The sequence below is a fragment of the Gopherus flavomarginatus genome, chromosome 2 (genome assembly GCF_025201925.1).
Source record: "Gopherus flavomarginatus isolate rGopFla2 chromosome 2, rGopFla2.mat.asm, whole genome shotgun sequence".
NCBI classification, from domain to species: Eukaryota; Metazoa; Chordata; order Testudines; family Testudinidae; genus Gopherus; species Gopherus flavomarginatus.
In genome coordinates, this window is record NC_066618.1 from 153,846,270 (window position 1) to 153,859,225 (window position 12,956).

Genomic DNA, 12,956 nt, shown 5'->3' on the forward strand with positions numbered 1-12,956 from the left:
GGATGGGGTAGGGCTTCAGGGCAGAGGTGTTCGGTTTTGTGTGATTAGAAAGTAGGCAAACCTGTAGGAAGGCCTGGGAGAGACGCAAGCAGGGGGACAAACAAAAGGGACTGCAAAGCTTTGCAGGCAGTCCTGGGAGAACCCTGAACAAGCCAGGGAAAGACTGCAGAGTATTCCAGACAGAAAGGCCTGGGAGTAGGAAGAGAGATTTTTGTTTGTTGGATTTTAATTGGAGAGTTTGAAGTAATTTTCTGTGAATAATCCCAAAACCCAAGGAGGACCACAGAAAAAATGTGCTGAGTAAGGGGTCCTGAAGATGAAGAAAGAGAGGCATGGTACTGCAGAGTGACCTCTGGCCATGAGGGAGTGATCAGGTGTTGACTGGCTCTGTTACAGATGGCAATACCTTTGCTCTTGTTAATATATTGCTACCCAGTTGGCATCAAGTGGGTAACAAATACTCCCATGTGAGTCATGCCAGACCTCTTTTCTGGAGCGGAGAGGTGGCATCTGGTCTCAAATACAATAATCCTAGAATTAAGGTGTGGGCACTCTGAAATGGATTTAATTTACATTGTTAAGGAGTTGATTTACACTTCATGATATAAATACAGCCCAGTTTAAATTGATTTTAACACCTTGTCTTGATTAGGAAAAAGTCTGAGTTTAGGTGGTGTTTAGATAGCACATGCTAGCTAAACCCCACCAGATTAGGGTTGGAAGAGACCTCAGGAGGTCATCTAGTCCAACCCCCTGCTCAAAGCAGGAATCCCTATTAAATCATCCCAGCCAGGGTTTTGTCAAGCTGGGCCTTAAAAACCTCTAAGGAAGGAGATTCCACCACCTCCTTAGGTAACCCATTCCAGCGCTTCACTACCCTCCTAGTGAAATAGTGTTTCCTAATATCCAACCTAAACCTCCCACACAGCAACCTGAGTCCACTGCTCCTTGTTCTGTCCTCTGCCATCACTGAAAACAGCCGAGCTCCATCCTCTTTGGAACCTACCTTCAGGTAGTTGAAGTTTGCTATCAAATCCCCCCTCACCCTTCTCTTCTGCAGACTAAACAAGCCCAGTTCCCTCAGCCTCTCCTCCCAAGCAGGGCTGCCTGGGAATGGGGGGAGGGGCAAGTGGGGCAATTTGCCCCAGGCCCTGGGCCCCGCAAGAATATAGTATTCTATAGTATTGCAATTTTTTTTATGGAAGGGGCCCCTGAAATTGCTTTGCCCCAGGCCCCCTGAATCCACTGGGCAGACCTGCTCCCAAGTCATGTGCCCCAGCCCCCTGATCATTTTCATTACCGTCTGCTGGACTCTCTCCAATTTGTCCATACCCTTTCTGTAGTGGGGGATCCAAAACTGGATGGCCTCACCAGTGCCGAATAGAGGAGAATAATAATTTCCCTCAGTCTGCTGGCAATGCTACTACTAATGCAGCCCAATATACCATTAGCCTTCTTGGCAACGAGAGCACACTGCTGACTCATATCCAGCTTCTCGTCCACTGTAATCCCCAGGTCTTTTTCTGCAGAACTGCTGTTTAGCCAGTTGGTCTCCAGGCTGTAGCAGTACATGGGATTCTTCCTTCCTAAGTGCAGGACTCTGCACTTGTCCTTGTTGAACCTCATCCGATTTCTTTTGGCCCAGTCCTTCAAAATTTGTCTAGTTCTTGACTAAGAAAAGGTGTCAAGGGCTTGTCTATACAGGAAATTATATTTATGATGGCAGAATTATACCAGTATCCTGGAATTATAGGTTTCAGAGTGGTAGCCATGTTAATCTGTATCAGCAAAGATAATACACAACAAAAACACTAACCCAGGAACATATCCTTGCAACAAAGCCCATTGCCAACTCTGTCCACATTTCAGGGGACACTATCTTAGGAACTAATCACATCAGCCACATTATCAGAGGCTCGTTCGCCTGCACATCTACCAATGTGATATATGCCATCATGTGCTAGCACTGCCCCTCTGCCATGTACATTGGCCAAATCGGACAGTCTCTACGCAAAAGAATAAATGGACACAAATCAGACGTCATGAATTATAACATTCAAAAACCAGCTGGAGAACACTTCAATCTCCCTGGTCACTTGATTACAGACCTCAAAGTAGCAATACTCTAATAAAAAAAACTTCAAAAACAGACTCCAACAAGAAACTGAGAATTGGAATTAATTTGCAAACTTGACACCATTAAATTAGGCTTGAATAAAGACTGGGAGTGGATGGGTCATTACACAAAGTAAAACCTATTTCCCCATGCTAATTTTCCCCCTACTGTTACTTACACCTTCTCGTCAACTGTTTGAAATTGGCCATCCTGATTATCACTACAAATTTTTTTTCTCCTGCTGATAATAGCTCACCTTAACTGATTACTCTTGTTATAGTTCAGGGGTCGGCAACCTTTCAGAAGTGGTGTGCCAAGTCTTCATTTATTCACTCTAATTTAAGGTTTTGCGTGCCAGTAATAAATTTTAACGTTTTTAGAAGGTCTCTTTCTATAAGTCTATAATATAGAACTAAATTATTATTGTATGTAAAGTAAATAAGGTTTTTTAAATGTTTAAGAAGCTTCATTTAAAAATTAAATTAAAATGCAGAGCCCTCCGGACCGGTGGCCAGGACCCGGGCAGTGTGAGTGCCACTGACAATCAGCTTGCGTGCCGCCTTCGGCACACGTGCCATAGGTTTCCTACCCCTGTTATAGTTAATATGGCAACACCCATTTTTTCATGTCCTCTGCATATATATATCTTCCTACTGTATTTTCCACTGCATGCATCCGATGAAGTGGGTTTTAGCCCACAAAAGCTTATGCTCAAATAAATCTGTTAGTCTGTAAAGTGCCACAAGTACTCCTGTTCTTTTTGGAATTATAGGGAAGCTACATAATCTAAACTGGAATAAGAGTGTCCACACGGAGAGTTAATACTCAGATAATTATGCTGGTAAAATTGTATTGGAACAGTGCACAAATCAGCATATTATTACAAAATGAAATCTAGCTGTATCAACGTATCATTATAATTGAAATGTGCATAAATCAGCATAGTTTTCAGACAGGGAGATCTGCCTAGATCGGCTGGGATCTGCAAAATCGGCATATTATTATAATAAATGCTCCCTAGATCACTATCATAGATGTGCATAAATCAGCCTATCATTATAATAGCAACCCGTATCAATAGGCATGCCATAATCAAATCCATGACATGCATCTGAGGAAGTGGGTATTCATCCACGAAAGCTCATGCTCCAAGACGTCTGTTAGTCTATAAGGTGCCACAGGATTCTTTGCTGCTCTAACAAATCCATGTCAGTATAGCAGTACCATGAATATCTGCATAAATCAGCATATTATTATACTGGCAATTGATCTACGTCTGCATACGGCTACAACAGCAAGTTCATACGTCAGCATATTATAAAAGTCATCTGCATAAATCAGCATACCACAATAAACGCGACCTACGTCAGCATGTGAACGGGACGATCCGCGCACGTCAAACCCACGGGCGGCCGCCGAGGAGGAGGTGCATAAATTAGCATATGATTTAAATCTCGTTCAGGGCCTGGGCCTGGGCCGGGGCCGGGCTCGGGGCTGCGGCATGAGGCCGCTGTTGCCCCTGCGGGCGGCGGCCGGGGCGCTCCCACTCTGCTTCGGCAGGGCCCGGCGCGGGGGCCCCGCCTGGCGGCTCTCCATCGAGGGCAACATCGGTACGGGCCGGGGGCGCTGCGTTAGGAGGGGCTCCGTGAGGCGAGGGGGGAGAGCTGGGGGGTTGGGAGGGGAGGGGAGTGAGAGGAGCTGGGGGGGCTGTGAGGAGAGGGGGGTGTGAGAGGAGCTGGGGGGGCTGTGAGGAGAGGGGGGTGTGAGGTGCTGGGGGGGCTGTGAGGAGAGGGGGGTGTGAGAGGAGCTGGGGGGGCTGTGAGGAGAGGGGGGTGTGAGAGGAGCTGGGGGGGCTGTGAGGAGAGGGGGGTGTGAGAGGAGCTGGGGGGGCTGTGAGGAGAGGGGGGTGTGAGAGGAGCTGGGTGGGGGCTGTGAGGAGAGGGGGGGTGTGAGAGGAGCTGGGTGGGGGCTGTGAGGAGAGGGGGGTGTGAGAGGAGCTGGGTGGGGGCTGTGAGGAGAGGGGGGTGTGAGAGGAGCTGGGTGGGGGCTGTGAGGAGAGGGGGGTGTGAGAGGAGCTGGGTGGGGGCTGTGAGGAGAGGGGGGTGTGAGAGGAGCTGGGTGGGGGCTGTGAGGAGAGGGGGGTGTGAGAGGAGCTGGGTGGGGGCTGTGAGGAGAGGGGGGTGTGAGAGGAGCTGGGTGGGGGCTGTGAGGAGAGGGGGGTGTGAGAGGAGCTGGGTGGGGGCTGTGAGGAGAGGGGGTGTGAGAGGAGCTGGGTGGGGGCTGTGAGGAGAGGGGGGTGTGAGAGGAGCTGGGGGGGCTGTGAGGAGAGGGGGGTGCTGGGTGGGGGCTGTGAAGAGAGGGGGGTGTGAGAGGAGCTGGGTGGGGGCTGTGAGGAGAGGGGGGTGTGAGAGGAGCTGGGTGGGGGCTGTGAGGAGAGGGGGTGTGAGAGGAGCTGGGTGGGGGCTGTGAGGAGAGGGGGGTGTGAGAGGAGCTGGGGGGCTGTGAGGAGAGGGGGTGCTGGGTGGGGGCTGTGAAGAGAGGGGGGTGTGAGAGGAGCTGGGTGGGGGCTGTGAGGAGAGGGGGGTGTGAGAGGAGCTGGGTGGGGGCTGTGAGGAGGAGGGGGGTGTGAAGAGGAGCTGGGTGGGGGCTGTGAGGAGAGGGGGTGTGAGAGGAGCTGGGTGGGGGCTGTGAGGAGAGGGGGTGTGAGAGGAGCTGGGTGGGGGCTGTGAGGAGAAGGGGGTGTGAGAGGAGCTGGGTGGGGGCTGTGAGGAGAAGGGGGTGTGAGAGGAGCTGGGTGGGGGCTGTGAGGAGAAGGGGGTGTGAGAGGAGCTGGGTGGGGGCTGTGAGGAGAGGGGGGTGTGAGAGGAGCTGGGTGGGGGCTGTGAGGAGAAGGGGGTGTGAGAGGAGCTGGGTGGGGGCTGTGAGGAGAAGGGGGTGTGAGAGGAGCTGGGTGGGGGCTGTGAGGAGAAGGGGGTGTGAGAGGAGCTGGGTGGGGGCTGTGAGGAGAAGGGGGTGTGAGAGGAGCTGGGTGGGGGCTGTGAGGAGAAGGGGGTGTGAGAGGAGCTGGGTGGGGGCTGTGAGGAGAAGGGGGTGTGAGAGGAGCTGGGTGGGGGCTGTGAGGAGAAGGGGGTGTGAGAGGAGCTGGGTGGGGGCTGTGAGGAGAAGGGGGTGTGAGAGGAGCTGGGTGGGGGGCTGTGAGGAGAGGGGGGTGTGAGAGGAGCTGGGGGGGCTGTGAGGAGAGGGGGGTGTGAGAGGAGCTGGGTGGGGGCTGTGAGGAGAGGGGGTGCTGGGTGGGGGCTGTGAGGAGAGGGGGGTGTGAGAGGTGCTGGGGGGGCTGTGAGGAGAGGGGGGTGTGAGAGGAGCTGGGTGGGGCTGTGAGGAGAGGGGGGTGCTGGGTGGGGGGCTGTGAGGAGAGGGGGGTGTGAGAGGTGCTGGGTGGGGGCTGTGAGGAGAGGGGGGTGTGAGAGGAGCTGGGTGGGGGCTGTGAGGAGAGGGGGGTGTGAGAGGAGCTGGGTGGGGGCTGTGAGGAGAGGGGGGTGTGAGAGGAGCTGGGGGGGCTGTGAGGGAGAGGGGGTGTGAGAGGAGCTGGGGGGGCTGTGAGGAGAGGGGGGTGTGAGAGGAGCTGGGGGGGCTGTGAGGACGAGGGGGTGCTGGGTGGGGGCTTGTTAGGAGAGGGGGGTGTGAGAGGAGCTGGGGGGGCTGTGAGGTGAGGGGGGTGTGAGAGGAGCTGGGGGGGCTGTGAGGAGAGGGGGTGTGAGAGGAGCTGGGTGGGGGCTGTGAGGAGAGGGGGGTGTGAGAGGAGCTGGGTGGGGGCTGTGAGGAGAGGGGGGTGTGAGAGGAGCTGGGGGGCTGTGAGGAGAGGGGGGTGTGAGAGGAGCTGGGGGGGGCTGTGAGGAGAGGGGGTGCTGGGTGGGGGCTGTGAGGAGAGGGGGGTGTGAGAGGTGCTGGGGGGGGCTGTGAGGAGAGGGGGGTGTGAGAGGAGCTGGGTGGGGGCTGTGAGGAGAGGGGTGCTGGGTGGGGGCTGTGAGGAGAGGGGGTGTGAGAGGTGCTGGGGGGGCTGTGAGGAGAGGGGGGTGTGAGAGGAGCTGGGTGGGGGCTGTGAGGAGAAGGGGGTGTGAGAGGAGCTGGGGGGGCTGTGAGGAGAGGGGGGTGTGAGAGGAGCTGGGGGGGCTGTGAGGAGAGGGGGGTGTGAGAGGAGCTGGGGGGGGGCTGTGAGGAGAGGGGGTGCTGGGTGGGGGCTGTGAGGAGAGGGGGGTGTGAGAGGAGCTGGGGGGGCTGTGAGGAGAGGGGGGTGTGAGGTGCTGGGGGGGCTGTGAGGAGAGGGGGGTGTGAGAGGAGCTGGGTGGGGGCTGTGAGGAGAGGGGGGTGTGAGAGGAGCTGGGTGGGGGCTGTGAGGAGAGGGGGGTGTGAGAGGAGCTGGGTGGGGGCTGTGGAGGAGAGGGGGGTGTGAGAGGAGCTGGGGGGGCTGTGAGGAGAGGGGGGTGTGAGAGGAGCTGGGGGGGCTGTGAGGAGAGGGGGGTGTGAGAGGAGCTGGGGGGGCTGTGAGGAGAGGGGGTGCTGGGTGGGGGCTGTGAGGAGAGGGGGGTGTGAGAGGTGCTGGGGGCTGTGAGGAGAGGGGGTGTGAGAGGTGCTGGGGGGGCTGTGAGGAGAGGGGGGGTGTGAGAGGAGCTGGGGGGGGCTGTGAGGAGAGGGGGGTGTGAGAGGTGCTGGGGGGGCTGTGAGGAGAGGGGGGGTGAGAGGAGCTGGGTGGGGGCTGTGAGGAGAGGGGGGGTGTGAGAGGAGCTGGGGGGGGTGTGAGGAGAGGGGGGTGTGAGAGGAGCTGGGGGGGCTGTGAGGAGAGGGGGGGGGTGAGAGGAGCTGGGGGGGGGGTGAGGAGAGGGGGGGGTGAGAGGAGCTGGGGGGGCTGTGAGGAGAGGGGGGGGTGAGAGGAGCTGGGTGGGGGCTGTGAGGAGAGGGGGGTGTGAGAGGAGCTGGGTGGGGGCTGTGAGGAGAGGGGGTGCTGGGTGGGGGCTGTGAGGAGAGGGGGGTGTGAGAGGAGCTGGGTGGGGGCTGTGAGGAGAGGGGGTGCTGGGTGGGGGCTGTGAGGAGAGGGGGGTGTGAGAGGTGCTGGGGGGGCTGTGAGGAGAGGGGGGTGTGAGAGGAGCTGGGTGGGGGCTGTGAGGAGAGGGGGTGCTGGGTGGGGGCTGTGAGGAGAGGGGGGTGTGAGAGGTGCTGGGTGGGGGCTGTGAGGAGAGGGGGGTGTGAGAGGAGCTGGGTGGGGGCTGTGAGGAGAGGGGGGTGTGAGAGGAGCTGGGTGGGGGCTGTGAGGAGAAGGGGGTGTGAGAGGAGCTGGGTGGGGGCTGTGAGGAGAAGGGGGTGAGAGAGGAGCTGGGGGGGGCTGTGAGGAGAAGGGGGTGTGAGAGGAGCTGGGGGGGCTGTGAGGAGAGGGGGGTGTGAGAGGAGCTGGGGGGGCTGTGAGGAGAGGGGGGTGTGAGAGGAGCTGGGGGGGCTGTGAGGAGAGGGGGTGCTGGGTGGGGGCTGTGAGGAGAGGGGGGTGTGAGAGGAGCTGGGGGGCTGTGAGGAGAGGGGGGTGTGAGAGGTGCTGGGGGGGCTGTGAGGAGAGGGGGGTGTGAGAGGAGCTGGGTGGGGGGCTGTGAGGAGAGGGGGGTGTGAGAGGAGCTGGGTGGGGGCTGTGAGGAGAGGGGGGTGTGAGAGGAGCTGGGGGGCTGTGAGGAGAGGGGGGTGTGAGAGGAGCTGGGGGGGCTGTGAGGAGAGGGGGTGCTGGGTGGGGGCTGTGAGGAGAGGGGGGTGTGAGAGGTGCTGGGGGGGCTGTGAGGAGAGGGGGGTGTGAGAGGAGCTGGGTGGGGGCTGTGAGGAGAGGGGGTGCTGGGTGGGGGCTGTGAGGAGAGGGGGGTGTGAGAGGAGCTGGGTGGGGGCTGTGAGGAGAAGGGGGTGTGAGAGGAGCTGGGGGGGCTGTGAGGAGAGGGGGGTGTGAGAGGAGCTGGGGGGGCTGTGAGGAGAGGGGGGTGTGAGAGGAGCTGGGGGGCTGTGAGGAGAGGGGGTGCTGGGTGGGGGCTGTGAGGAGAGGGGGTGTGAGAGGAGCTGGGGGGGCTGTGAGGAGAGGGGGGTGTGAGGTGCTGGGGGGCTGTGAGGAGAGGGGGGTGTGAGAGGAGCTGGGTGGGGGCTGTGAGGAGAGGGGGTGTGAGAGGAGCTGGGTGGGGGCTGTGAGGAGAGGGGGGTGTGAGAGGAGCTGGGTGGGGGCTGTGAGGAGAGGGGGGTGTGAGAGGAGCTGGGTGGGGGCTGTGAGGAGAGGGGGGTGTGAGAGGAGCTGGGGGGGCTGTGAGGAGAGGGGGGTGTGAGAGGAGCTGGGGGGGCTGTGAGGAGAGGGGGGTGGGAGAGGAGCTGGGGGGGCTGTGAGGAGAGGGGGTGCTGGGTGGGGGCTGTGAGGAGAGGGGGGTGTGAGAGGTGCTGGGGGGGCTGTGAGGAGAGGGGGGTGTGAGAGGAGCTGGGTGGGGGCTGTGAGGAGAGGGGGGTGTGAGAGGTGCTGGGGGGGCTGTGAGGAGAGGGGGGTGTGAGAGGAGCTGGGTGGGGCTGTGAGGAGAGGGGGGTGTGAGAGGAGCTGGGTGGGGGCTGTGAGGAGAGGGGGGTGTGAGAGGAGCTGGGGGGGGCTGTGAGGAGAGGGGGGGGTGAGAGGAGCTGGGGGGGCTGTGAGGAGAGGGGGGGGTGAGAGGAGCTGGGTGGGGGCTGTGAGGAGAGGGGGGTGTGAGAGGAGCTGGGTGGGGGCTGTGAGGAGAGGGGGGTGTGAGAGGAGCTGGTGGGGGCTGTGAGGAGAGGGGGTGCTGGGTGGGGGCTGTGAGGAGAGGGGGGTGTGAGAGGAGCTGGGGGGGCTGTGAGGAGAGGGGGGTGTGAGAGGAGCTGGGGGGGCTGTGAGGAGAGGGGGGTGTGAGAGGAGCTGGGTGGGGGCTGTGAGGAGAGGGGGGTGTGAGAGGAGCTGGGTGGGGGCTGTGAGGAGAGGGGGGTGTGAGAGGAGCTGGGGGGGGCTGTGAGGAGAGGGGGGTGTGAGGAGCTGGAGGGGCTCTGAGGAGAGGGGGTGCTGGATGGGGGCTGTGAGGAGAGGGGGCTGTGAGAGGAGCTGGGGGGGCTGTGAGGAGAGCGGGACATGGCTGGGGGCTGTGAGGAGAAGGAGGAGGAGCTTGAGGGTCTATGAAGGGGGAGCTAGGGGGGCTGTGAGGAGAGGGTTGTGTGAGAGGAGCTGGGGGGGCTGTGAGGAGAGGGGGGGTGCTGGGTGGGGGCTGTGAGGGGAGGGCGCACTGAAGGAACATCAGAGGGGTCCCTACATCAGAGCTTTGGGCTAGAGTGTGTGAGAGAGAAAGGCAAACAGGCAGTGACAGTGCCCTAGCCTGCATCACTGGCTATGGTGGTGTCGGTGTGGACTGCAAACAGATTAGATATATAAAAAGATATGCTTTAAAGTTCTATGTTGGATCTATCTTGTTAGCAACATAAGACCCCTCTATGCCCCTTATGTTGCAAACTCTTAAACACACGAGTAATCACATTGACTTCAGTGGAATTTAAAGTCAAGGATCTGTGGAAGGGGTTTGCAGGGATTGGGAGCCAAAATATTATCTTGGAAGCTTGGACAGTATGCCCAGTACTGTACAGAACAGAAAGCCTGAGCCCATAGTTGTGATCTTTTCTTTCAGAATCTAACAGTGTTCTCCTTAAATAATGAGATTATGATTTTGCTTCATAGTGTTAAATGTAACACTCTAGCACTTTGCTAATTCACACTAATGGATGGAAGATTCGTTGCAAGTGACCAAACTTTGGAAACTAGTGTGGAACCAATAAAAAGCAAGCACAATCTACTGTAAGATGCATTTCATTAAAATTTCTGTCATGATAGTATTCTGATGTCCCAGCTGAGATCAGGGATGAACTGGGCTAGGCAGTACAAACATAGAATACAGTACAGTCCCAGACTCAGAGTTTATGATCAAAGGCCCCAATCTTCAAATACTCATTATGCATAGAGATGAATGTTTTTAGAACTGTGGCCTTAAAAATTAAGGCAGACAAATAGGAATAGACAACCAGCTTATCTTGTTAATTCTAGTACATCATAAAGTCCTAGTAAGTCTACATCCTAGGTATTCTTTAGGTGTGTCTTATATGTTGTCTGTGTTGAGTAAATGTATTGTTATATATTTGGTTTTAAAAAAAAAAAAAAGATAGGGTCTCGTATCGAGTTTCCATTCAACCTTGGAGAAGGAGAAGCTGTTAATTTTGTGCTGATAGGAGAGAGTTTCTTCTGTCTGGAGAGGGGGGTTACCAAAAGGTATTTTTAGTGTATTTTTTTAAAACAAAATATGTACTTAATACATGTCTAAACAATGGCAACTTAGCTAATATTGGAGGCAGGATACTGGGCTAGATGACTAAAAGTCTGATCAGGCAAGGCAAATCCTGCATATATCATTGTCTCTATTTTTGGTTAGGAAAGTCACTTTTTTTTAAATTGAGCTTACCTGCAGGATCTGATAATGCTTTCCTAGCCAGACTTTGACAACTGCTCTTGTATTTTAATTTGTAGCTGTGGGCAAGTCCACTTTCTTAAGGCTGCTGGGAAAAACCTTTCCAGAATGGCAAATGGCTACAGAACCTGTGGCAAAATGGCAAAAGGTTCAAGCTTCCAGTACCAGAGAGGTAGGTATGATAGTGAATAACCAGAGTGAGAATTCGTGGGTGCTGTGATAAGAGTTTCCATCAACCGGCTTTAGGCTTTTCAAAATTTGTTGTGTGATTTTTAGCAGTGCTTATGAACCCTGGGGACCTAAATCCTCTCTTTATCCACAGTGCAGCATCAGGACAGGCTTCACTCATAGTTCTACTATTGTGCCTCAACCCTTCCCTGTGAGACAAAGTTAAGAAGGGAGTTCAGTTAAACCTGATGATGTTGTCACTGGTCTCTGTTCAAGATGGTATTCCTCATCCATAAGTCTCTTCCATAATTTGATACTTGAATAGATACATGTTTTTAAAGGGGAGATAAAAATTTAACACGCCAGCTCCTGTGATCTAGACTATGATTGCATCAACTGTAAATTCTCAAGAGCTTTAAAAAATAAATACCTGTTTCTTAATACAGCTCATCCAAACATCCAGAGGACAAATATTTTTTACTTGCATTGAGTTCAGCTCTCTAATGACAAAATAAATGTTGAGCAGAACAACCTGATTCTTATTAAAGACCTAGACAGAATCTGCTAATGCCTTTACCTCTGTATTCTCCCTGATATTTCTCGTACAGGACTTACATCTTTAATTTATCATGAGCTCATTGTCGTGATGATATATTTTTTTTAATGATGTACATTATAGGCCAAATCAACCACTGCTGACCAGCAATAGTAGCAATTTTCTATGAAGTACCACAACCCTGGAGGGGATAACGCCTGCTCTCCTCCTTCATGATAAACTCCATGGAGTAATTGGGGTAGGTGCGTAAGGCAAGCATAATTTTTGTCCCCAAATGTTGACAAGCAGCCATCTGGGATCAAGGTCAAGCATGTGCCTTGTTGCCAAGAAGGCTAACAGCATATTGGGCTGCATTAGTAGAAGCATTGCCAGCAGATTGAGGGAAGTGATTATTCCCCTCTATTCAGCACTTGTGAGGCCACATCTGAAGTACTGCATCCAGTTTTGCCCCCCCCCCACTACAGAAAGTTGTGGACAAATTGTAGAGAGTCCACTGGAGGACAACGAAAATGATTAGGGGGCTGGGGCACATGACTTACGAGGAAAGGCTGAGGGAACTGGGGTTATTTACTCCTACAGAAGAGAAGAGCGAGGGGGGATTTGATAGCAACCTTCAAGCACCTGAAGGGGGTTCCAAAGAGGATGGATGTTTCAAAGAGGATGTTCTCAGTGGTGACAGATGACAGAACAAGGAGCAATGGTCTCAAGTTGCAGTGGGAGAGGTCTAGGGTGGATATTAGGAAACACTGTTTCACTAGGAGGGTGGTGAAGCACTGGAATGGGTTACCTAGGGAGGTGGTGGAATCGCCTTAGAGGTTTTTAAGGCCAGGTTTAACAAAGCCCTGGCTGGGATGATTTAGTTGAGGATTGGTCCTGCTTTGAGCAGGGGGTTGGACTAGATACCTCCTGAGGTCTCTTCCAACCCTAATCTATGATTCTATGTGCGTTAGAGAGAAAAGATTATTGCTGAGTTTTCTGTGTCCAGTTTTGGTGTCAACAGTTCTTTTAAAAGGATGGAAAAACTGGAGAGGATTCAGAGAAGAGTTACAGGAATAATCTGAGGTCTGGAAAACATGCAGTAAGAGATTTAAGGAGCTTAATCTATTTAGTTAATCAAGGAAGAGGTTAAGAGGTGACTTGATTATGGTCTAGAAATCCCTTTACAGTGAGTCTAGCTATCAAAGGCAGAATAAAATCCAGTGGCTTGTAGTAGAAAAATTAAAACTGGAAATAAAAAGTTGTACCTTAACAGTGAGGGTAGCTAACCATTGGAACAACTTAACAAGGTAAATTCCTCATCACTTGGAGTCTTTAAATTGAGGTTGAATATCTCTAAAATGCTCTAGTTCAAGGCCCTCAACTTTTCCAAACTACTGTACCCCTTTCAGGAATCTGATTTGTCTTGCATACCCCCAAGTTTCACCACACTTAAAAAATACTTGCTTACAAAATCAGACTAAAAAATACAAAAGTGTCACAGCACACTATTACTGAAAAATTGCTTACCTTCTCATTTTTACCATATAGTTATAAAATAAATCAACTGGAATATAACTTGTATTACATTCCAGTGTATAGCATATAGAGTAGTATAATCAAG

General features: G+C 54.3%; 1 protein-coding gene across 7 annotated transcripts in view; it reads left to right on the forward strand.

Moving 5' to 3' along the window:
* Positions 1–3,465: 3,465 nt before the first annotated feature.
* The window catches only part of DGUOK (deoxyguanosine kinase), a 33,394-nt gene continuing 23,903 nt past the window's right edge, over positions 3,466–12,956 (forward strand). The window contains exons 1-2 of one of the 7 annotated variants that reach the window (XM_050940238.1): positions 3,466–3,542; positions 10,692–10,804. In XM_050940238.1, coding sequence (XP_050796195.1) covers positions 10,748–10,804 — 57 coding nt within the window. In that variant the 5' untranslated portion in view covers positions 3,466–3,542; positions 10,692–10,747. Of the gene's footprint in view, positions 3,543–3,572; positions 3,727–9,801; positions 9,969–10,691; positions 10,805–12,956 lie in introns of those variants that run through there. The other 6 variants (XM_050940234.1, XM_050940235.1, XM_050940236.1 and 3 more) reach the window with 6 other exon arrangements.